This window comes from Paralichthys olivaceus, chromosome 18 (assembly GCF_024713975.1).
Source record: "Paralichthys olivaceus isolate ysfri-2021 chromosome 18, ASM2471397v2, whole genome shotgun sequence".
Lineage (NCBI taxonomy): Eukaryota > Metazoa > Chordata > Actinopteri > Pleuronectiformes > Paralichthyidae > Paralichthys > Paralichthys olivaceus.
In genome coordinates, this window is record NC_091110.1 from 14,892,589 (window position 1) to 14,919,159 (window position 26,571).

At 41.3% G+C, this 26,571-nt stretch overlaps 1 protein-coding gene across 1 annotated transcript in view; it reads left to right on the top strand.

Moving 5' to 3' along the window:
- mmp17a (matrix metallopeptidase 17a) overlaps positions 1-25,352 on the top strand; it is a 60,225-nt gene extending 34,873 nt beyond the window's left edge. The window contains exons 3-10 of the mRNA XM_020081617.2: positions 674-809; positions 10,469-10,755; positions 16,039-16,215; positions 16,299-16,401; positions 18,266-18,348; positions 18,980-19,132; positions 19,261-19,518; positions 24,152-25,352. Coding sequence (XP_019937176.2) covers positions 674-809; positions 10,469-10,755; positions 16,039-16,215; positions 16,299-16,401; positions 18,266-18,348; positions 18,980-19,132; positions 19,261-19,518; positions 24,152-24,477 — 1,523 coding nt within the window. The 3' untranslated portion in view covers positions 24,478-25,352. The remainder of the gene's footprint in view (positions 1-673; positions 810-10,468; positions 10,756-16,038; positions 16,216-16,298; positions 16,402-18,265; positions 18,349-18,979; positions 19,133-19,260; positions 19,519-24,151) is intronic.
- Positions 25,353-26,571: the final 1,219 nt, after the last annotated feature.

The following is a 26,571-nucleotide window of genomic DNA, read 5'->3' on the forward strand; positions in this document are numbered from 1 at the left end:
CGAATCAATATCATTCTGACACAACCGCTGAACATTAGAACATTAGTCAAATTTATTTCACGCCTTTTCTGCTGGATTGCATAACATTGCACGGAGGTCTACACACCGTGAGACATTGTGTAAACACAAATCACGCTCGCTGTCACACACACGTGGGGCGGAATGACAGCACTGCACCACATGACTGATAATAGTGGCATCTGTAATACTGAATAACAGCATATTGATTCGTTTATTTCCTCATATATACTGTACACGTCATTTCTCATAAATAATTTCCAGTCTCACTCACATTTACACGCCATAATCCTCCTTTACAAGCAACATCATTCTTTGCCCGGACTTATACGACTACAGAGGGCGCGATACTGTGCCTGATTGATTTTAAAATAGTGCACTGGTGAAAGCAAGTATAATTTCTGGCCTGAATATCAACATGTAAGAGCGTGCTTGGAAAAGAGTTTCATAGATACCATGTATGATTTAATGGCCTCTCACAACCTACACATATGTATTCATGTGAGTACACAGCTACTGAAGTGAGGTTTATTTTCTTAAACTCAGATGTTATCCACTGGATGGAACCACTTTTTAAAAAATATAATCTGTAGCTATCTGTCAACTGTGAATTTTTCTAAGACGCCTATACACGCTCTTCTCTGCCTCTCTTTAGACCAAGCCACACTGGGTCTAATGAAAACACCCAGATGTTCGCTGCCAGATGTGTCTGAAGCTGAGGGGACAGCGGGCCGCAGCAAACGAAGCTCCAGCCCTCAGAACAAGTGGAATAAGAGGCATCTATCCTGGAGGTAGGGAAGAATTGAGTCCACATTTGCTTGATGCAATGACGTTACACCTCAGAAGAATAAAATAATCCAGGATCCTATTTGGATTCTGGATGTCAAATGTCAAATGCTCAGGAATATGTGATGCAGAGATGCTGTTGGTCAGGGGCATTGAACCAAACTGAACCCGAGTCATTTATTATTTACATCCTAAGTAAATCATTAACTATTTACATCTGTAGTTATGTTGAATGAAGCTTCACAGAGATGTGACCACTGAGTCGATGAGTTCTCATTCCAAACACTGTTGTTGTCGACGGTGTTTCTTCACAAATATCAAGCTCATCAGTCAAATTCTTGTGTTGCTGTTGCAAGCGTTTGTAAAAGTTCATACAGTAATTGAATTACCTTCACAGCAGAGCTTCGTCCGTGCGCAGTGGAAACACAAGTGTGAACGTTAGCTCACAAATATCAACTCATCATGTGTTGAAAACTCAAAAGACTCATCTGGTCTTTTAATCTCATTACAAACAGACAGTTGTCAGTTTAGGAATGACTTGTGGAGTAGTATTTCTATTTTACTCCAGTTTATACTCTCTTCTCTATAATAATTCAAATATTGAATTAAACTACATTCATATTTGAATTGTACTAGTTAGTTTTGTTGCAGTTTTTGTTGCAATTACCTGTGTAATTATAGATGAAGCTTCCCAGCAGTATTTAAAGTAGTTATGATTACTTGCAACATTTGAATATAAATGAATCCATCCATGATCTTAGTCCAATAATATGATACAAATATATAATATATGTTAGAACATCTGCACACTGTGGTATTGCTACTGTCAAAATCTAAGTACTCACCTACAATCTACTTTTCTATCTATCTTTCTGTGAGATATCTCTGGCATGATTACTGGTGTCTCACATTAGTAAGATCGTACATTAAAGTACCACTGAGAATACGAACTGTTCCTCTCACAATTCAGGACACAAATAAACTACATGCTATGTTTATTAGTTATTATTTACCACAGTGTTTCAGTGTTTGTTTTTCAGTGAAGTTCAGTTCATATCAAATGACACCAGGTTCTCTCTCTATGCCTCTAACACTGTTCGGCTCAGTACATCACATTATTGCACTGCAGGGAACTCAGTCATAAACCATTAGGTTTTTTTGCCACTTTTCTCTCCATCTGTGCTGCCCTTGATAAATTACATTAGGTGGCTCCTCCTCAAGGCAGAAATGTGTAGTTTCTGGATCAATCTTTGGCTCAGAGGAAGAGCGTTGTTTTCAGAGTGGCGTGCTGGTTAGAGGCCGATGCAAAGTGCTTCTCTCCTCTCAGACGATATGTACAAAGAAACACATTCCTGTTGCTATGTAAATAGAACATGTAATAATTGAAAACACAAGAGAAATGAATGGAATAAATAGCACGGCACATGTAATAGCATCTCCGTGTCCATGCAGTCCAACATCTGTATAATTCCTAAAGATCAAGAGTCATTCTGCGCTTTATACAGTTCATGATAAAATAATATGTTCACGTTAAGTGCAGTTGGACCATCTGTCAGGGATACAGCTTAGTGCTCGACAGCAGAGGAGGAGGAACATATGCTCGGTCCTGTGCTGATTCACGCACACGCTATCAGCGTTGACGCAACAAGGAGATGATGTATGCTGGTGCGGTGGTGAGTTTGGACATGTTGTGTGTACAAATGTGTCCAACACGACGCGTGAATGCAGTAGACAAACAAGCGAATGCAAACACACAGGAACACAATGCAATGCAAATATATTTGCTCACTCCATGTTCCGTCTCCTCCAGCTGGTGAGAAGTGGTTGTTCAGGATTAGTGTCATTACACAGTTGTCAAGACAACTTTAAAAACATTCTTCCAGCTGATCACTTTAAACTGTTCATGGTGTTCATAGTATTTGTTCATGGAACGTCTCCCACTTTCATTCCGCTGTACAGTTGTTGATACGAAGAGCATCATCTTATTACTATAGCTTGTGTATAAAGACGGACGACATGAATCCAGGAATCCAAGTCATAAACCCTTACCTTCTCCGTGTTAGCTGATGGACCAACTTAAAAAGTCGTCCACGATCACTACTGCGCAGACTTTACCTCCAAATGGTCAATTTGGTTTATTCAATTGGAGGAAGTGGAGACGTTTCGTCCATCTTTATATAAAGTCTGTGTTTATTACCAAACTGAAATTATGTGGTTGTCAGTTTGAATTGCAGCCGCTGTTTGCAACCCTCAGCAGTTTTTTATCCGTTGTGCCAATTAGTAAATATAACATGCTGAACTAACGTTTTAGCCACAAACCACCTGTACACATCTTCTGTGTGCTCATTCATGATTTGTCACATCATCAAGTAGCTCTTTCAGCTTATACTGAGTTTTTATTGCTCAAAGTTCATAATTATGCATAAAATATATGAAAACTCAACCTGGGGACAACAAGCAGCTGCAGAATGTATATTTTAGGTTTGCTAACAAGCTAATAACAAGGAAAAAAGCCAGTAAGCTGTGGTGGAGATGATCTGTTTCATTCAGCACATTGTAACCACAGCAACATTTGATTTGATGATGCTCAGCTCTTCACAGCAGGACTCTTTCTTTCTGATTAAGTTTCATTGTTATCCTCCTGCTAGTGTTGAGCCACCTTTTCACCAGTGTAAGTGGTTAAACTGCTTTGGTTCAGAGGAGAATCTGTCTGTTTACAGCTGACAGGTCACCACAGCTTCTCAGTTGAGCGCGGTGTTGCTCCACAAGCTGCAGTGCGTACCTGACAGCAGGAACCGACAGGTAGTCTGTGAAAACCCTGAGAACATGTGATTCCCAGATACTGTTTGTCAAGAAAGTAAGTTTGGTTTGCAAGCTTGTGCACAGAGTGCTCTGCAAACTAACATCAACAAGAAGAAGCTGCTCAGCTAAGGGTTGTTTTTTGTTTTTTTTACAAAGACGAAATTACCTTTTGTCCAATTCCAGACACATGAACTCGTTTCATTGCTTGAGGATAAAGTGATAAAGAGTCGAAGTGGATTTTCTAGTTTGTTGCTGAAAGGGTCTCCATCAAAAGATAGACCCAATATGCAACATGAACCTGCTGATTAAATGAAAAATATAATATGCAGCAGTAAGTTGCGATATGCATACAGAGCAGAATGCATGTGAGTATAAATCACACGCAGCAGCGATCTGTTCAGTGGACGAGCACTGGTTAAAACAAGTGTTTATACACCCGAGGAAAGTCTCAGGTCTTATTTTGCCCGGACCAACTTGCAGTTAAGGAGAATGGGACACAAAGCTCTGATGGGCCAAAGCAACAAGAGGGATGAGCTGAGGAGGCTAATGGAGCTCAGGTAGGACAGAGGGGAAGCAAGATGCTGAAAGAAAGCAGAACATCGGGGCACTGGAGGATTGAAAGAAAACAGGTCAATAAGCAGGAACTCTCTGCTGATGAGGAGGGAGGGGGCTGCAGTGCTGGAGAAGCAGAAAATAGAGAATCCACGTCCAGCAAGACGAGCATCAGACTCCAGAGTCTTTGTGGAAATATGCTATGCACCTACATTTGATTTACATACGCTGTTTTAGCCTTGATGCTAGGGATAGTGTGAAGAATCAAATATATAAATTAGCTCTATTTCCATTAATTTCCCAACAGATATATTCCTCATAGGGTGAAACCTGCTGACTTTGCTGACCTGTTGACATTTTCCTCCTCGATGGACATCCCCTTAATGCTCTGGAGACTTCTGTGTCGTTGTAAATGCATCTGACTGGATACTCGTCTGCTGCGTTGATCATATGTAGAAGGAAAACTTCTACAACCCAACATTCTCTGCTTTAGTTTAAGTTTGTCCAAGGTTACAGTTAACTCAGCCTCGGGCTACAGGCGCTGGGCTGGTTCATCATCGGTGAAGGGAGAGTTTTCTGCTCCTCACTGGTTTTCAGCTGCAGAAGTTACAACTCAGACTTTGAGAGGGGATTCAGAGTTCAGAGGGATGAATCACTTGTCCTCGGGGGTGGGACGGTTATGGCGTATTGATAACAGATTACCTGGTGACTCGGTCCTTGCAGGCATTGCCTTGTTGTAATAATCTCCCACATCCACCCACTGGAAGCTTTCAGTCAGAGGTGCAGAACATTTTTTTGTTGAGGATGTGATTTTTTGCACGGAGCTTCTCTCTCTCTTTCTCTCTCTCTGGAAAACCTGGTGGCAGCGATCCAGCATCCCACTGCACAGAAACAGTTGTTACGGAGTCAACATCTGCTTCAGGGGACCGGGTTGCACACTGCTGTAAGCGCCCGCTGTTTTATGACTGGAACATTTTTTTCTCTGCTTCTCTCTTCGTCCTACTGCTGCCAATCATTACACCTTTCAGCTCGCGCCACTCGGCTTTGAGAATTAACCTGTCTGCTCAGTCCAGTGAAGCCACCTTTCCACACACAACTCTCATATTTTCAGAACAGCCCAAAGCGGCCAAGATTTTCTGCAAAGTGAGATACACGAACCTTGAATTTCTCAGCCTGGATCTCCTGCCATGAAACAGATGGTGAATTCATTGTGCTTTTATTATAAACACTTGTGGATCTATTGATTTCATGTTCAGACAGGTTTCCATATGGTGTCATTTATCAGTAGAGCAACATTGATATTTCTTACAGACCTGCTGCCTCAGGAGTGACCCAGTGTAATTTACTTTATATATTCTTCAATCCAGGTTAAGGTATTAAATGTTTGCTTCCTTGCTTGTTTCCTTGTGGACCTTTCCCTTGCATATTCCTTATGTGATTCACTGCTGCCGAGCTGATTCCCGAGGTGGAAAATCTTCACTTACACACTCAAAAACTTCAACAACAATCTCACATCTTTTACCTTCTATAGTCTACTGCGCCTTTATTCTGCTTCAAGGTCCCTGCACTGCCGGCGCCACACAGAGAACATTCATATTCATCTGCAAGAGATAAAGCAGGAAGGCAGCGAGTTGTGCTCAGATACTTTCACATCAGAGTTTCTGGAGGTGGAACATGGATCCACAGACATTGGTTTAAAATTGGTGCATATTCTCGAGGTAAAGCTGAACAGAAAGATGCAATATTTGAATTGGACTGTTGATGAAGTGAGTCATGGAGCCTGTGATGGCAAATCCCCAGCAATAGGACACAGAAGTCAAACTTTCAATAATAAAACATCTGTGAAAAAAACTCTGCACAAGCAAATCAGTTACAATTAGATGTTTTGTGACATTAACCTGCAATAAAGTAAGAATTCAAATGCATTAGATGTGCAACCTATAGAGATTTACTGTGTTAGTATGTATTGTTGCTTCAGCTCTATGGATTTCCTTGTGTCTGGTCTGCTTTACGGTGGATAGATGTTAATTTGGCCCCACAAAAAATTAATTACACATAAACCCCATTGCCGAACCTTTCCTGTCCGCCTCTTTATTAAAAGTCAAAGAGATTTTAGCCCTAAAAGCTTTTCTATTCTCACAACACGATGGTTTTCAGACCGCGGAAATTAACAGACCAAAACCTTAACGAATCCAATTTATCAGAAATAAGCAAACCACACTTTAAAAGAAGCCAAGTCCTTCGGTCCTTTCAAATTAAAAGCAAGTCCCCGAGTTTCTGATTAACCCTCTGGCAAAGTAGTTGTAAAAGAAGAAGTAAAAGAAGACAAGAGAGACGTGTTTGTGGCAGAAACGATTTATCTTTAAATAGATAAATACACGTTCTGTGAAATGTAATACTCGTGTTTCAATTTAACGTAAGAATTTTGATAAATGTATAAATATAGTTATAGTGTATATTTCACCCTATAGGGCCGGGTAATAAAACTTATCACAGTAAAATTTTCTTCAATAGCAATTAAAGATATAAGAATGATATCAATATAATTGTTATGCATTTCACACGTACGGTAAAGAGGAATAACACTTAATATCCTTTCAAATGATTTACCTCCGATTTTTGAAATGTTGAGCCCGTGTTTGTTATTTCCTGTCCACAAAAACATTTGATTTATTATTAACTAACTAATCAATCTGATTAGTGCAAATTTTACTCTGGAGCAATCATCATTCTTTAAACTTAAAAATAGGATCTTTATCGAGCTCATAAAATCCACTGATGATGAGAACTTTTATCGTAATGATATTTTTGACCAGACCTATTTTATCTCTCATCGATTACTGACCTCAATTCCCATCATGCCCTTTTCCTCTCCATCTCAAACACCCACTTCTTCTTCTTGCTCCCTGTGTGTCAGTTAAACACCACAGAGGAAGATCCACAGTCAGTCCTGCTGACTCAGTAGTGTCCGGGGCTTCTTAGATGTAAGCATCTCTTAATGCAGGTATTAGATTAGATTGATGTGCAAACATCTAGCAGGTCTCTCTGTTCTCTGATATTTATTTGTGAGTCAGTGATGCACACTCAGGAGCTCTGTTGCAGCTAAACGAGCCCTCGGCCACGTTACGGCTGATGACTCCTGCTTTCTGCTGCAGCCAAAAACACTTAGATCTGCACTTTTTCTCCTCTCAAACGCTGCTGGCTCTTGTGATTATAACTCTCTAACTGCTCATCAGTCACAGTCGGAAAAATTGCCAGAAAATAAACGTTTCACGCTTCGATCTCACAGCAGGATCATCCACAAGTTTATTATTTCAGAGATGAGTCGGGATAACCGTGCAGTGATACGACCGCTGCGTTGGGCCCCACAAAAACCTGACCACAACTTTTTACTGGCATCATTTGTTTCCACTGAGTTGACAACGGATCAGCAAATAAATGTCCCATTTGTTGCACCCAAAGAAGTCACAAATTTATCGTCAGCCATCTCAGCTGGAATGGGTTATTACATAAATGAGTAAAGCTGCAAAGTATTTACTGACATATCTGCTCAGTTCACCTGTGGGATACATACAAATAGCAGTACCATTGCAAAAACTCAAATACTTTATATTTTCCCATCTAATAAATATTTGTTTCACTTTGGCAACAGGGTACAAACATTTTTTTTTTAAATTTGTTTTCTTTAATGTAGTGACCAGGAAATAACTTCTTACTACGCTCCCTGCAATTCATTAAAAAATAAATTTCATGGAAATGCGGATGTTTCATTTGGATTTTGATTTATGTAGATCAGCTGCTTCATCAGCTCCCTCTTCACAACAGTGATGTGACAGAAAAGAATTTCTTCACGTTGTCAGTTTCATGAGATCCTGCACATTCACAAACATGAACGGAAACAGTGCGTCCTCTGTGGAGGAGGCAGAGTCTGAGGACTTGGAGGAAGCCTCATCCATAAACATATCGCTGTCAAAGGTCACTGAGATGGTCCAGCAGCTCCGTGGTGGCTACGTGTCGGGTGTGAATTTGCTTTGGGATGCTGAAGGCTCTGGATATTGCTGGTTCTGACCTCCATGCAGCATCAGAGCTACATGAAGGTCAGGACTGTGCCTGGGTGGTGGCTCCTAATCCAATCAAAGTCGAAAAATACTGTTTTACTATTTGTGAATAAAAAGGCATTAGTCAGTTTTAACCTGGGGACGTACAGCCATCAGGGCTGTTCAAGATCTTGCGAAAGGATACTTCAGCATGCAGAATGGGGAAGACCGGGATCGAACCACCAACCTTCTGGGTTAGAGGACCACCCGCTCCATCTCCTGAGCCACAGCCGCAAGAAGTGAATTAAAACAGAATGAACTTTTGACTGAGCTGGAATTACTGCTGGTTGATGGGAGGATAGAATAACAGCTACATTATTAAAAAGCACACTCGCATTTCCTTGAAGAAGACGCGCTCTTTAATAAAGATCGGACCGCTTGATTAAAACATAATCAGTAGCATTGTTACAATCAACTTGTACGATTGAGAAAAATAACAAGATCCTTGTCACCGTCTGTTAAGTTCATCAAATTCAAAGGAGAAGTGACACCTGCTTCATTGTCCCTGCTCCTGCAGTCTCCTTATGTAAACACCAGCCGCTCCCTGGGACTGTTCTCTTCATATGAGATGCAGGACAGGAACGCCTCGACCTTGCAGGACTTACCTACAATTGCACACTCACACAAGCCGACACATACATTTGGATGCATACTTACACTCTGGCCAAGCAGCCTCTCCATCTTTCTCTCTCATCAACATCCTCACACAAACACACACAAACTGCACAGTTATACACAATTGCCCCCCCTCCCTCGTCTGTCTGAATTAGGACTAATAAGCAGGTGAATTGTCTGTGGGGTTTGAGCTATTTGCTGTGACCTTGGCAATACAGTGGTTAGCAATGAGGGCCATGCATTCAGTCAGCATGAGTAAGTGGACAGTGTGGGCACATGTTTGTGAGCATGAAAAATTCATTCTTATTGTACAGCTCTGGTCTCCCCACAGAATAGAATAGAATCTGATTCGATTTTTAAACGACCTGTGGTATAAATCATTTTCTTTTTGCTGTAAAATCATGTCGCTTTTACTGTGTGTCAGTGCTTTGTTATAAAGACACAGTTGTTAAGTAATTAATGGATTAGCATCAGGAATGAAGGCTAAAACTGTTGATGCTAGTAAACTGAACTTGAATGGGTATAGTCAAATCCTTTAGCATGTACAATATATAATATAAATACACATTTACAAGAAAAAAACTGTCATGGAACCATCTGCAATAAGTTGGTTACCAATAAGATTTTGCAAATAAATGTGATTCTTGTCCAGAATCTGTTATTTTTAAGTGTGTGAACTTGAATGCTGAACATGGGTACAAGTCATCAAGTGAAGATTTACTGGGGAGATGAGGGTTTCTAGCAGACGAAGCCTGAGGGCAACAAGAGAGTGATGGTTTTTCAGGCAGGAGCTAAAGAAGTCAGACCTTTGATCGTGGTCTCTGGAGCACGAGTCGGGAATTGAGCGGGAGACCCGTAAAGATGAGGTGGTTATAGGGAGGTGTGTTTTTGAGTCAAGCAGGGAAACATGAGGTTATCCTGAATTAATGACACCTTACTTTACAAATCCCATCTTAATAGATGTGACCAGCGATAACATCAACATGTAAATAACTCTGTCATCACAGAGATTTTCTCCTTTTTTATTCTTTCAGATGTATTATTTTATAATCACAGAGAATATTAAAAAAAATATCTTGTGAATTTGTCTCCTTCTCTCATAAATTTACCACTTTAATGTCTGAAATTCTCTTTCAATATTATCCCCACGAAAATTGGCCTCCTGTCTAAATCATTCGTGTTGTGTGTGGAATATCTGGTTTGAATAACAGAGTAAAAGTAACTTATATCTTCTATTACCAGGAAAAAAAAAGAAGAAACTACTTTTTCAAAGTAAAATAAATTATTTGAAACATGTTTCACACTCATTCCACTGTATCAGAAAAATAAATGTAAGGAACGATTGTTCTTTCACTTTGACTACGTTTGGACCAAACCAGACTTTTATTTCATCTTTATTTGCAGCTATTTTTAACTCTGCCCCTCTCGATGCTGTTGAGCACAAAGGGGCCACAAAGCTTCGCCAAAATAATCTAATGTTGTTCTACATCCTGATAAATGTGGTTCAAGAGGAGGATGTTTTTCAGCAGCTTGTTAAACATGACAGATCAAGTGTGAGGAAACTAATCCACTCCCTGTCTCTCCTTCCCTTCTCTCAGAGTGAGGACCTACCCTAAGGATTCAGCCTTACTGGGCAGGGACACCGTTCGAGCCCTGATGTACTACGCCTTGAAAGTCTGGAGCGACATCGCGCCGCTGAACTTCCACGAGGTGGCCGGCAGCGACGCAGACATTCAGATCGACTTCACTAAAGCCGACCACGACGACGGATATCCGTTTGACGGGCCGGGGGGCACAGTGGCACACGCGTTTTTCCCTGGAGAGAGGTTCACCGCCGGGGACACGCACTTTGATGACGACGAGGCGTGGACCTTCAGATCACCAGGTGAGGAAATGTCAAGTGCTCTATGCATGCACTTGAATATGCATGTGTCATATTGATTGATAGACATTAGGAAGTAGACGCTGGAAGGTTGGTGAGGGAGGAGTGATGTTCTAGCAAACGTCTTACCAAGACTCCCAGAACTGAATGTAGGTGACTATAAGGCTGTTTATAGAAATGAACTCTGAAAAATATCCAGACATTTGCGTATTAATATTTTCTGGAGTTGTAAATTAAGCTGCAGAAATCACACGTGTTTGTTAACAGGACATCGACACTGGCGTCGGCCTGTATCGCCAAAAGTTCTCGAATCTTGTTGTGTTAACATCTTCTTTGGGGTCTTCTACATGTATGACACCTCTTTTTCATCCTGAGATATTTGTGTTCTTTTAGTTTTTTCCAGTTTTGCCTCCGTCGCCTTTTAGAAACGTCATCAGAGTGCCCAGTGCGTGTTTGTTAAAATCTCATTGTCTTAGGCTGCTTTGAAAATCAAATGTACAAGCGCCCCAACGCTGTTTGAAACTCTGTGTTTGCAGAGGTGTCTACTAACTCAAAACTAGAGCGCTGACGGTGTTATACGGAGCCATGCTGTGCTGCTACCTTTTGTTCATGTTCCAGATTCTGTAATGAATATTTAATGTGTTAGTTCTATCAATTCTGATACAGGACGCAGCAGGGAATCAAACTGTGGTTAATTGTTACCATGAGCTTATTATGAGGCATTAAAGGTGACATTTCATTTCCTCTACCTGCCATAAAGACACAATCCGTTGTAATCTGCCACTGGGAGACATTGTTTTTTTAGCAGTTAACAAAGAATATACAGTTTTGTTAATTGACTGATCCCACTTCAGTATTCGATTGCAGCACATGGTTTTCACTGCAGTTGTTCTTTTAAATATCGTTACAGATTAATGATTTAGAAGAAGAAAGAAGAGAGAGAGAGAGAGAGAGAGAAGTATTTTTTAATTTAGGTTTAAGTATTTTTATCTGACAGTAAAGTGTTTGGTTTGATTTGTGGCAATGAAAGGCTGAAAGGATTCGCCTCTGCGAGACCTCGGAGCAGCACTAATCTGTATTGTCAGCCAACAGCTGCTCCAATGGTAGTCAATAAAAGAGTGATTTGGACACAATGGCACAGTGATGAGATCTGCAGTGTTGTGCAGAAATGTCTGTTAAAAAGGCGTCAGTGAATATTTCCTTTTTGTACTACTTTACAATTTTTTGAACATCAGACAAGATGGAGAATATTGTCCGATGCTCATATGAAAGTATATTTTTTGGCCTAGAGACGGGAAACAGGGGAAATGTGATGCAGTAAATGGTGAAGCCAGTCGGGAGTCAAACCAGGGACCTGATGCTTGAGATGTATTAACCTGTCTGGTATGAGCCCAAACCATTTAACCCTTTGGCTAATGTGAACCTATAAGGGCACTAGGGCAGCACATACCTCTGCCGAATCTAACGCCCTATGTCACCATGTTAAAGAATGTTTATCTGGAACTGCTACAAAATTTAAGAGGTTATTTCTTCGGTCATGCACCAGGCAGAGAGGGTCGTTCACTTACCAAAAGGTTGTTGGTTCAATCCCTGACTCCTCCAGTCTGCATTCTGAAGGAGCGCTGTGTGAATGTATGTGTGAATGTAAAGCACCATGACTGGTCGATGAGTTTGGAAAACTAAATAAATACTATTATGTTTACCATTCACCCCTCAACAAGATCTAATGGAAATCAGTTCAGTAGTAATTGAGGAACTCTGCTGACGGACAGAAAATCAAACCCACAAACAAATGGTAATGAAAACAGTGCACGTAACTATAAAATGATTCAAGTCATTTCCACCTCATGCGTTTTGGCATTAACATGATGCTAACACATTCATGCATCATTAAAAATAACTTAATAACATAATATGATGTATTCTGCATGTGTTGATAATACACATGTTTATTTTCCTGCTGATACCTTAATGATGACGATGATCAAAGATGAACCTCAGGCTGTAACTTAGACTGCCCGGGGCTCACAGCCTCTTAGTGGTGTCCTCCTCCCGGGAAACGGAGCTGAAAACTTGTGTCTTGAGTGCGGATGACGCTGACTGTAGCAGCTGGTGAGTCCATGACGCAGCAAGGAGCTGCGTTCATCTCCATTCTCTCGCCTTTGCCCTGTTGAAGCAGTGAACCATATGTTGCAGCAGCTCAATCTGCTTCAATTAGACCTCCCAGCAGGCCGGTGGCAGCACATGATGGCTTAATGCTGTAGTAGTTTACAGCACTAACTGCATAGAAGGGAGTTTGATTAATGGGAGCGGAGCAGTGAGGGAGGAAGGGAGGGCTCAGAGCTGTTTTCTTGTTTTTATGATGCCTATCTAATTCTCTCTTCAAACAACGTCATTCTCAACACAGACAAAAGATGATTTAAACGGAGAACTAAAACAAAGAAAACACGTTCACGCTCAGCAGTGGACAGTCTGGTGGAAGTTGGCCACAGAGTTAAAAATACGTCTTTTTAAGATGGTTGTGAATCATCTCGTCTCGTTTGATGTTTCTGCTTTCAAGGCAGACAATGATAAAAAGTCCAACTTCTGGAAAGCTGGTCCTCTCTCACACACTCGAAGTTTAAATCCATCCTCTCAAATGTCTTTAACAATATGGGACCTCTAAACCAGTAAGGTCCTTACTAATGAAAGAATTTTAGATCTTCTCTTTTTTCCTCATGCACTGAAAAAGGATAATAGCTGCTGATAATAGCAATTAACTGCGGAACTCCACAGTCATTTTTCAGTCTGACATTTAGTTCATTCCACAGCTCTACAAATACAGTTTTAATTTTAGATTTGTGTAGCCTCTTATTCTCTGACAATAATCTGCTAATTTGCCTGTTTTGTCTCTTGAACCTGCATTGACAGATTGTTGGCCTCTCGAGGGACGGCACAGAAATGAGCTTTTAACACAACATCAACATAATTATGATAAATCTGTGTGCATTCACACCTGTGATTGGATCACCCAGAATGAACAGGCCCACCAGAGAGTACAACTAATTTATTTTTCACAGATAAAAATTCCTGCCGAACACGTATTTTGGTTGAAATTCTTTTATTTCCAAACATATCTCAATATAACATGTATTTAAGATCAAGAATCTGACTTCTATTTTAGTTTAACTACTTGGATCCCAGGTGAAGTTCAGACAAGAAACTCAAAAAAATATTTAGATTTAGGAAATCTAATTTTCCTTCCTCAGGTCCAACCCAGGGTTAGAGTATGAGCTGTGCAAGAGCCTGGAATAAAAGAACACCTACATTGTGATATCCAATAATCTTATATATGGAATGGCATCCACACACTTAAAGTAAAAAAATAGCAGAGATAAAATATGTATGTGGGCCAGCTGTGGGTGCAGATATTGTCAGAATGGATTTTTAGGATGTTCATGAAACTATTTTCAGCTCAATCAATAACATTAGTTCTTCTGCTGAAACAGTTTTCTATAAAAATGAAGAAGCCTCAATATTTGTCCCAAACTTCTAAAATCAATGTTTGTCATATTTTAAAATAATTCCAAAATATCGGTTAGCAGTAGGGTTAGCGTTAGCAGTAGGGTTACTACTACTGCTTTTTATACCAGAACATTAACAATCTTCTTTAAACATAGCAAAGAATTTTTATAAACATCAAATATTCTTGTAAAAAGATATTGATTCTAGACTCATTGCAATACAAAGTGATGCAAGGTCACAGCACTACAGGGACTTGCATCAAATGAAGAGGATAGCCTTTGGCTAGAAGTGCTCCTGCATCCTTCCATCTACCGTATGCTGTCCTTATCAAACTTTCAACCATGTGCTCCAGGCTATGTTTGTAGCATTCTGGATACATCATGATAAATCCAAGCTAGAGGTACCCCTTGATATATTGTACCTACTGTGCTTCAAAGTAATGAGATTTTTTTTAAAAATGCAATATCCTATAATACCATAAAAACAGTTCAGATCTATAATGTATAAGTAACTTCTCCTGCCCTGAACAGTGCAGTAATTCCATTTTGCTTCTGTTTACACTTAAGCTTTCTTTCTCTCTCTTCCTTGCTCGCTTCTCTTCTCTCTCTTTCTTTCATGGGTGTCCAACTCGATCAATCTCCTCCATCGACCCACATTTCTCAGCTTCGTCTTTGTCAGCTGGCAGTAGGATTTTTTTTTTTTTCCGTCGACCTGTAAATAAGATGACATGGTACCTACTTTGTTCTGAGCCCTTGTTCTCTCACCCTCAATCCCTCTTTTGATCCACCTTTCCTCTCTGCACCGTGTGCTCCTGTAGATTAGAGTTGGCATTTTACTTCTGACTCTCCCAGGTGTTGTGAGCGCAAGCCCGCGTCTCCAACTGTCCTTTGTCTCTTGCAAGAGCTCGACACCGAGATGTTCCCAAGTTGAGGCCGACATGAGGTTAACAGAACGCAGACTTGAGCCCAGCCACCCAGGAACTCTAAGCCAGCTTGGCTCGACACGCTAGCACTTGCCTTTTTGCAAATCTAAATCTCCAAGGCCTGGGTTTTTGTTTTGCTTCACAGACTCAGACAAGGACTTTTTGGAAGCTTTGCCTTTTCTTTTTTAGCCGAACATCGAGGGTGAATGTGCTTTAATAACCTGCAGCCTCTTTAGATGGGGTTTTTTTTCCACACACAGGTTTTGATTGGCAGCCCAGGGACTCGGGCTGTATTACCATAGTTATCTCACCACACCACATGCCTAACAGCACTCAAAGCCACCAGAGCTGTCTGTCATGCCTCTGAAGTTACAACTTCTAGAGTTCGCTCATGAAAGGGATAAACATGCAAACAGGGGTCGTGTTGGTTCTACACGAGACACAAATGTTAAGCAGCAAGGTGATCTATGCTGGAGTTGAAGCTGAGACAGAACTGAAAAGTATCAAAAGTGAGGATTATGTTTTGGTTGTGAAAACCTTGGTGTTTCCTCTGAAGCATAAGAGTTCATTTTCAAAAGGTGAGTGTGAGGAAGGTTCGTCATTTTTTTATTTATTTATGAATTCTTAATAGACATACAAGCACAAGTTTATAACAAAACATTAAGACATAGATACTTTAAGATATAAAGTAATATACTTGAACTAGAAATATCTTAAATATAATTCTGCTTTTAAACAAACTAGCAAACAGACACTGGTGAAAACACAACAGATCTCTGCAGGTCCTTTTAAAATACCTTCATGATCTCTTTTGACTTACATCCATCTTCTGTATCCCTCTCTCTCTCCGTGTCCTTCAGACTCCCATGGGATGGATCTGTTTGCGGTGGCTGTCCATGAGTTTGGTCACGCCATCGGCCTGGTCCACACCTCCGCCATGGAGTCCATCATGAGACCGTACTACCAGGGTCCTGTAGGAGACCCTCTGAAATACGACCTACCCTATGAGGACAAGGTCCGCGTCTGGCAGCTCTACGGTACGAGGGAACATCAATCAAAATTACACAGTCACGTTTCTTTTTGTCTGTTCATTTGATCTTTAATCACATTTCCTCCTCAGGCGTCAGAGACTCGGTGTCCCACACCAATCGACCAGGAAACCCCTCGCAGACAGCTGAACCGCCCGTCCTGCTGGACCTCCCTGAAAACAGATCAACTCTCTTGTAAGTAAATGCTGCGTCTTTTTAATGCAATTATTCTGCCACTAAAGCTCATGAAATGATCCACTCTTACCTCTTCATCAACAAAATTCGATCTACTCCTTTTACAGCCTGGCTCAAACACTCACAAGCTCACGATTGATTCTTGTCCAGCCTCCCTCAGGTGATTCTGTCCACTGATGTAGTAAAAAGGGTGGAGCGTCATAAATGTCCTGTGTATGAACACAGACAGGCGAAGTTAAATACTTCTGTGTGGAGCCGTGTATCCCCACAGCCCCGTCAGTTAAACACAACCTGTCGTGTTCCAAATGGGCTCCTGCATTGATTTTAAATTACTCATTGTTCAACTGTTGATTATAGAAGTGGATCTAATAATAAAAAGTTACAGGATTTTTGAAAAGAGTTTTTTATTTGAAAAATTGCCTCCACCATTTTGAAAAAGAAAATTGTCAATGTATTAATTCTGTTTAATGGAATCAGTTCAGGTACACTCAGATTTGGAGTCACTGCCCCAGGAGGACTGAAAAATATTATAAAATATCTAATAACAATGTGATTTAGAGGCTGTTTGCCTCAGGAGCTGCAGCGTGCTCAGTGTCATGACAATGTTCTGGTGCTAAAAGCAGACGGATCAACACAATTACTCCGTTTTACAGTATCTTCTGGCCACCGTGACTGAAAATGTCATGACCATCTGGGTATTAACTTATTATTTAGCCTGAGGTGGACATTAGAGGGGAGAGAATATAATGATGAAAAAGAGTGATCACAAAATAGTCAAGGGATCATAAATCTGATGAGTGGATATGTAGAGGTGGATGTTTCAGCTGCAGACAGGAGATGAAGGTAAGATCGCCTCAGGGATCATCCTCTGCGAACCATAAATGGTCCCTATTGGCAAAGTGACATGAGGGTGGCTCCACAGAAAAGATGATAAACAGTGAAGCCAGTAATTGACTATAAATAAAAATGTTTCAGACAATCTGTTTGGTGATTGATTTCTCACGCTGGATCAAATACCGCGACAGCAGACTGGAGGAGTCCATCAGTTAGGCTCGCAAACTGAATCAGAAGATGGACGACAAATTATATCGCCTCAATCATACAATCAGGACCAGAAAAAAGACTATCATTCCGTTTCTATCCTGCAGAGTTACAACTCCTTTAATTATTGTGTAATTTAGCACCGAGTTAATCATGTAGATTTAACTCAAGCAGAGACGTTGCCAGTGAGTTCACACACTCAGATATAGTGAATTAAAGCGATCAACAGGGGGCAGCTTACGCCGGAAGTGATCAAACTGAGCTTCAAACGACATTGACATCAACGCTTGCTGACCTCCCTGCATGCACTCCCAAAAACATGCAAAGTCTATGTAACAGTTCCAAGCTGAAGAGGCGTATAAAACCCACTTACCCTAGTATCAGGCTTTTCCCTGCCCTCATTACTTGTTTTCCACCTCCTCCGTCAGGACGGGATGCGAGGGAAAAGCTGGATTACACTTTGACAAAGGTCACGAATGCTGCCCACTAAGCAGTGGTGTCGTGTTAATAGGGCTCTGAATGGAGATCTTTGTTGATAATACAAGGGCTGGCGGCCTCCCACTCACAGTGGTCGCCCTGTGGTGCTAATGGCTTCATCATTGGCAGGCCAACCACATCACTGCTTTAAATCACTTATTTGGCCCAGGGATAAATGCACTGGGGCCCCTCACTGTGTTAGTTTGTAGGGACAGCATGCACATGCATCCACATGTTCAGACGATCAGTGCAGTTACCTCATGGTTGGTTATTTTTGTGTGCAAATGGATTTAACTCTTCCTTTTCCAACTTCACTTTCCTCCTTCCTCCAACTTTTCCCTCTCAGTCTGGCACGAGACGCTCCAGACAGATGCACCAGTCACTTCGATGCCGTGGCACAAATTCGGGGGGAGGCCTTCTTCTTCAAAGGTATTCAAGCTTGAAAGTAAAGAGTGAACAAGGGAGACAGACAGACTGACAGATAGAGAGTGACGGGGGGAAAAGAGGTGAATGGAGTAAGACAGAGTGAATGAGTTAGGGACAGGGTCCGGGCACAGCACAGAGTGGTTCCAGCAATCGATAGAAATCCAAGTCATGTGTGGCTCCAAGGGCCCGAATCACAGACTCAGACACCATCACATATTCTGCAGCCTAAACAAAATGTTGTGTTAGTGGCCAGGCTGTCTGGCCTTAATATCTGCTGAGAATGAAATTGATGTATTTGGCTCATTTGTGAGTCTGGCTACAATATACTTAAAACAAGACCGCTCCCATTTGCCAAAACAAGTTGAAAATAATTTAGTTAAAATAACTATATGTGTTGTGCATCAGCTAAAGCTGAAGTCTGTTTATACTCTTTAACTCTTTATACTTTATAGATGGATAAATGTAGTAACAAGGTCAACTTATGTTTTGTTTTTAATTATAAATGTTAAACCACTTTTACATTTAGTGTTTCTGAAGCCTGTTGGACGTGGAAGGACTTGTGATATGATTGTTCCTGTACTTGGCTCCTGAAGGATTTCATGAAACAGTTCTAACCTGCTCCTGTCTGTCACAGGGAAGTACTTTTGGCGACTAACTCGAGAGAAGCATTTGGTTTCTCTTCGCCCGGCTCAGATCCATCGTTTCTGGAGGGGCCTCCCACCCAATCTGGACAGTATCGATGCTGTGTATGAGCGACCCGGGGACCACAAAATTGTGTTTTTTAAAGGTGAACACATCTTGTGTCATATCTGCCTCCAAACTCTATAAGTCTTTAACTTTTATAACTGGGTGTATAGATTTCAAACTACAAAGGTATTATTTTTCCCTTTAATTATATTTGTGTTTACCCCTCAGGCCTCAAGTACTGGGTGTTTAAAGACAATAACGTGGAGGAAGGTTACCCTCGTCCAATCAGTGACTTTGGTCTGCCCTTGGAAGGCTTAGATGCAGCTTTTGTTTGGCTGCACAACGACAAAACCTACTTCTTCAAGGACAACCACTACTGGCGCTACGACGACCACCTGAGACACATGGACCTGGGCTACCCCAAAGACAGCACGCTGTGGAAGGGGCTGCCGCCACATCTGGACGACGCCATGAGGTGGTCGGACGGTGAGTAGCCTTAAAAAACGAACCCTTCATCTGAAACTTTTAGATAACTTACCTCGAAGCACATTTTTATAATGTGTGTGTTTAAAATGCATCTTTTGAATTTCCAGGCACTTCAACCTAAACTTATGGGTGAAGTTGCAGAGTGATTTAAAAAATCTTTATGCTCTGCACGTATCGAGAGACATTCGATTTAAAATAAACCACATTTGAAACTGAGCGATAAACAGACATTTCTTCATCACTGGAAAAGTAATGAAAATTTGAGAACAAAGTTTTATGTGACTCTGAGGGGAGCTGTTAAAAATCAGGGAAAACTTGTGTCACTCAGGTAAAATTAACTTCTTGAGAAGGAAACAACCTTCATATGAAAGACACTTAAACTGTTGTGTTTAATAAATAACAGTAAATAAAACACTATTCACCAACCTCACACAGATACAGATATGCAGGCTTTTGGTAATATGACATATACGCCCACAAAAAATGAGCTGCGGTTGTGGGAAATAAAATCTACAGCAGCGTGTGTTTCCTTCAGAGACCTCCTGGAAACGGGCAGCTCAAGTTTCCAGACAACAAACTTTTTTAGATTACAGACAATAAGTCAGTGTAGCAGAAAGAGATGGTGAGACTTAGCAGCTCAGCTTGCCAACAAGAGCCCTGACCTTTACGCTGCAAACGCTGCGGAGAGCCGTGTTGCTTGTTATAAATCCACAAGCTGGTCTCCTCTTGTTAATCCATGCTGCCCCTGCGAACTCAGCCGAGTCAGTCAGATTCACGGAGAGCGCACCGTCTGAAAAACACCGGCATGACACGACCACTAATCTAATTTAGGAGGTCCCACCGCAGGACATTCCCCCGGCATTGACCCGAGCACAATCGATGTCTCGCAGTCGATCCTGATCCAGTTCTGCAGATCCATCTTCTGATACAGCGCCGCCCGGCTCCGAGGTAGAACCGAAGTTTGTCATTTGAATGGCCGAGCAGACGGTGGGGTTGTAAAAGGGCTGAACGGCGCCAGAGCAAGAACAAAAACAATTGAAAGAAACTTCCATTCACAAACTGCCCTTCAGATTCACTGTATCTGCATCAGTGTCAGTTAAATTACCTTACAGCATTCAACCTCCAGTGCCTCCATCCCTCATGCACACACTATATGCACATTTTCATTTTGAGTAGATGTTTTTATGCCCCAAACTTCTCTGAAAGTGAGACGAAAACTCGACAGACGAAAAACTTAAGAATATAAAATAATTTCAAATATCCCCAGATTAAAATTCTGCTGAATGAATCCTCCGACTCCGCTCTATGGAGCATTTTATCGTCTTTTGGCTCATTGTTTTGGATCATAGATGATCTTAATGTTTATAGCTGGTCTTGTTGCTTCAGTGGCTGAAATCAGATGATACTGCTCTGTAAGGTTTACGTTTGCTTCATCAAGTTATCCCTAATTCATGCTTGCATTTTGAAACCACCATGTGTAAAATGATCAAACGACGTTGATCAAATATCGTTGATATCTGAGAAATGGGGACAACTAGAGCCTCCGAAGGGCTTTGCATTTCCAAACATATCAGCCTGATAAAGTAGACCTTTGTGGTGTTTGATCGTGGCAGCGGGGCCAATGCCTTCTGTTCATATATAATTAAACAGGTTCCAGAATATAATTATAGTGTAATTTCTGAAACACATCAGGGAGGAAGTGTCGGCGCCAGATGGACGACACGCATCTTGTTTTCTCGGTAACAGCCTCGAATTGGCTCGTAGCTTTGTGACATATGGTCGCCCACTAAACAGCGATTGACATTAACTTGGAAAAAGTCCTCATCAGTCACTGGCGACCTTTCCCAAATATAAGTCGGTCAATTATGAGCGTTGATCTGCAATCAGGGAAAGTTCTACGTCACAGTTCATGTTGGACTCAGGAAGCACAAAACTTTTTTTTTTAGTCCTGTTAGATCTAGATTTTTTTTCCTGCAAGGCTTCGCCTCATCTTTTAGAAGAATTGTTAATCTTTCATTTAAGATACAGCTTTTCTCATTTCCTGCATGTATAAATTAACACTATCAGACATTTACCACAGTGTCCAAGTGAGTGATATAGTTTCCTCAAAATAAATTAGACTTTTCATTTAAGAAAGCCCAAGGCAATATTTACCCACAACAATTTTAATGAACAATTAAATACCAACGTAAAGCTTAATCTGATGCATATTTATCTCATGGTGTGTGTTGATGTGTGTGTTTCCTTCCATTTCCCATCTCTCTCCTTATCCTTGATCTTAAGCATCAGCAGTATACTGCCTCCATTAAAACTACCTATGCACAATATATGTTTGGATTTGTTTCCATGTTTCCTTTTCCTTCAGGATCAATAACATATCTATCTACCTACGTACCCAGCTTCCTAACCACCCACCAACCCACATTAAATTTGTGTGAATACAGTTTTATGCAGGCTCAGTGTTTTGATGAAACACTGATGCATCTTGTCTTCTTCTTGATATTTTAGTTGCATACACAATACATACATCATTTGAGTGCATACATCATTTATTTGTTTTGTTTGCAGCTTATTTGTTCCGATGTTTCTCCCAGAGTCGGAAGTTGAAAAGTTTATTAATAAACTCGCTGAGATTTAGAGTCCCGGACTAAATAGGCCGAAACCGAGAGCCTTTTTCATAACTGGATTTAATCACTGAGCTGCACAGGAGGATGTGGGGGACAATAGTAGAGATCTAATGAGTCCCAAAATATGAAATTAATCAATAAGACAGTTGTTATCCTTCGCTCTGAAGGTCACAAATAATATTAGATTTATTTTCTTGCTCAACGCATGAAAAATGTGTCCCTGCAGTGGAAATGGCCTTCATTGCTTCTATTTAGGTTCATCTTATTGCGGTAAATTAATATCTGCAAACTAAGTTTTCAAACAACTAAAGATTTGTGTTTACTCCTGACTCGGGTGCAGAATAACATAAAACATTAATGATATCTGAACCTATTTTATTTTTACATATATCTTTCACATAAATCTCGAAATGACAGTATTAGTCCCACTTTTAATCTTACTGGCAGTTCACAAATCAAATAGCTCTGGTGTTTGAAGCTGATATTAAATATTGTGCTTTTCTTTTCTGTTGTCTCATTAATCCAAGGAACATGATTCTTCTTTTCATTAAATAGTTGTTATTGGTCAAAGGTGCTAAAGTGAAGTATACTTCAAGTCAGTGTGATGACTCTTGATCCTGTTCAATTTAAAAGGTCAGTGATGTGGTTTAACTTGAGAGATCCATTCCATTTTATAACTGAAAAACCGTAGATAATTAGATATAATATGATATGTTATGATTAAATTTGCCTGACCATTTAAAATTATCATATCAGCGTGTTCCTTTGAGCTTTGGCTCTGGAGTTGGACCTCAGGAGGTTCCCTGCTGCTGCTGCTGAGCAATTATAATAGGTCAAACGCTCTGGACATGTTCCCCCACTGGGATTAATAATGTTTACTTTACCTCACATTGTTTTAGCAGCTCTTACCCAGCGAGTCCTCTCAGAGGAAAACTCCCTCTCCTTGTCCACATTAAGGTTTGATAAAGCACTTGTAGACGTTAATACTGGAACAAAAACAACTGATTAGCTGGAGGTGCTCAGACCTTGTTTCAGGTCGCTCTCGGTGGGAGGGCACAGCTTCACCTCTCTCTCTCCGGCAGCAGCTCCCAGCTGAACGTCTGGAGGAGCTTTTCTCCCTGTTAGGTGTTAGGAGGTCTGTGTTGTGTCTGAGCTTTTGCCAACTTCGCAGGTTCCGCTCAAGAGCCCAAACCCCATTTCTATACAAGAAAAGAACGGCCCGCGTATACTCTGCGTGAGATGAAGTGACAAGTGACGGTGAGCAGTGAGAGAGAGGAGTGTTAAAGAGACAGAAGCCCCTGAGAAATCACAGGTTTATGAGATGGATATGAAAGATGATGAGATGAGAGAATTGGAGTGATAAGAACAATTCTGGAGGGAGAGAGAAATCAGTTAAAGGAGGGAGCAGAAGAGCGTTCGTATTGTTATTATACATTTGTCTTTCTCAACAAGCTTGCACGTAGATTTCTGTTTGCTGTATTTTAATACAAAATGTCCATAATGTTTGGGTGGGAGAGGCAGAGAGTGTGACATTTGTTATTGTATTGACTTGTTTTCCATTGGTTGGTTCTCTCACAACAAGAAGATTCACGATTAGAATCATGGTTCGATCGGGGTCTTTCTGTGTGGATGTTGCGTGCTCTCCCGTCTTCATTGGGTACAACCGGTATGATGAGTCCGCTGTAGACAAAGGTTCTTATTATCTCCATGACTGAAGCACGACATCCGGCTAATTTGGCAAGACAGCAAAGTTAGAGCACCTGCAGTCAGACATGATTTTACCAGGAGAAAAATACATGGAGGCAAACACATTTCTATAAAAAGTTTACCCGTGTTTAGAAAACTTGCACATACCTGATCATTTGGGTGTAAGGAAGCTCTCTATGTCAGCCTAGGATTTGCTGGTGTCCTGTCCAGAGGATGAGTAAAATAGATAATGGATGGACGTGTCTGTGTCTCATAGTACAAATAAACACCAGCCCTCTCTCTCTTCTCTCTCTGTGAAGGCTCGTCCTATTTCTTCAAGGGGAAGGAGTACTGGAAAGTGCCGGGCAGTGGCATGGAGGTGGAGGCAGGGTACCCCCGCCTCATCGCCAAGGACTGGCTGCTGTGCACGGAGATGCAGTCGGACTCTCCGGATGCAGAGCCCAAGAGCACGGAGACGAAAGGAAACGTGCAGCATCACCCGGACCACGCGGAGAACGGGTACGAGGTGTGTTCCTGCACCTCGGACACCGCCTCGCCTTTGGGCGCCCGCCCCTCCCCTTCTCCCCTCTGGCTGCTGCCACCACTCTGGACGCTCTCGCTGGCCCTCAGCTCCGAACTGCTATGATACCAAAGCACGGGACAAAGTTCTCAAGCTGAGGTGAAAGAGACAGACTCTAAAGTGGAGGGCCAGGGGACATGAAATACAGACTCTAACATTTGTTCATATAAATATCAATCGGTATGTTTTCTGCAGTTGTTTCGCTGTTATTTATTTCACATGCCATTTGGTGTCATCTCAAGCGCCTTCCACTCCAGTATGGGTAGTGCATACAGTTCTCATGTTATTATACTAGGGTATCCCTAGTAGCCGTCAATTCACTGACAACGACAGTGCTCGAACCATCCTTTACAAACTTAGTTACACAGAATCACAACTGGCTAAACTGTTTCTGAGAGGAAAACTAATTGATGATCGGGATTTAATATGATCACTTTAAATCTAACAGTATTCTAACAGCACCAATGATATTTACTTTTTTCATGTACAAGTTTACAGCAATAATGAATGGCACTGTGGGATGTAAGCAGATAGACACAGGTAAAAAGGTCTGGTTTTACTTTGAAGGAATTCAAGAAAATGTTGCTGAGAGGTGGATTAGAAGATCGAACTCTAATGTCTGTACGCTAAATACGAAGCAGCAGCCAGGAGCTGGTTAGCTTAGCCCAGCATGAGGACTGGAAACAAGGGGGAAATCCATGTTTATATTACTATTTAATACATGTTTAATATAACTATTTAATACATGTTTAATATTACTGCAAAACAACATGTGGATAAACAGGGCCTATACCCTAGCCAGCCACAAGGGGGCATTCAAGATGATTTGGCTTCACTTTTGGGGAGCTACCATATGGTCCATCTTTACAGTCTATAGTTTCTCTCTGTTTCCAGACTTTATGTCAAGCCAAGCTAACCCAATCCTGGGTGTGGCCTTTTTTTTTAAATCTCTTGATCTTATTTCATATAAGTTAAGGCAACAAAGTAAATAAGCGTATTCTCTGTAATGTCTGTTGCTTTAAGCGGCACCTGGTGAGCAGAACCTGCTCGCCAAGCTGCTCACTGCCTCCCAGCATTCACCAGTGAAGTTGGTTACAGTTGAGGTTTTGGTCACGGTCGGGGTTCGGGTCCATCAATCCTAAACAAGGAGGCAGGACTTTAAATCAGTCCGTCAGGAGGAGCTGCCTGGAAGACTTACAGCAGGGCAAAGAGTGACATTTAGAAACATAGATCCTGTGGTTTGACGGGTGGCAGACAGCCTCGCATGCAACAGGACAGGTGAAAGGTATGCTGGGATATAGAGTTTCTAGATAGCTAGGTTTACAGATGAAAGGCCCCATGGGATGTGGACAGGAAGACTCAGGAATGGCATGCTGGGATGTCGACAGGTAAGATGAACGGCATCAACAGTCAGACAGGTGAATACCTTCCAGTGCGGAGAAAGGTTCACACTGGGATGTTGGGAAGTGAAGACAAATGAATGATTTCCTGTTCGACATCAGGTCCCAGACTTTCCTTTAACGTCATTATCCTCGCTGTAATCCCTCTCCTGTTCTCCCGCCTTTTTAAAGAACCGCTCTATCTCCACAAATTCATCATTTCAACATTCGCTGCCATTATCGGAGGCAGTATTTGGTTTTGTTGTATTTTTTGGTAATAAATATGGATAGATTGTGATTCCATATTGCTTCGATCAGATTATCGTTCACTGAGCCTTTCTCTTCGTCAATCCAAGCTCCTATTGGTGACGTCCTTCGCAGACCTCACAGGATAGATTTACAGTATTCTTCTTGCAGATATATTTACCTACAGTTTAAATATAGACACAGATATATTTGAGTTGAGATATTCCATGGTTTCTGCAAAAAAAAAAACAGGTGGGCTGTGTATATTTCAAGCTGTGGTTTTTTTAATGTAAAATATTTTTGTAGAAAAATAAAAGAACCTGGATGACTTTATCGGCGTAGTGTGGTCACGTGTTTTCAGTCCATCAAGCGTTCTCAGTCTTTCAGCTGTGTGGGCTGAGTGTGTGATTAATTAGTGTCAAAAGGAGCCCGAGCTGGAAGACGGATGGACGTGACATGACACACACGAACTGGGAGACACAGTCTGTCTCACCTGATCTCCTAAATCATGTTTACTCTTAAATGGTCATCAGGA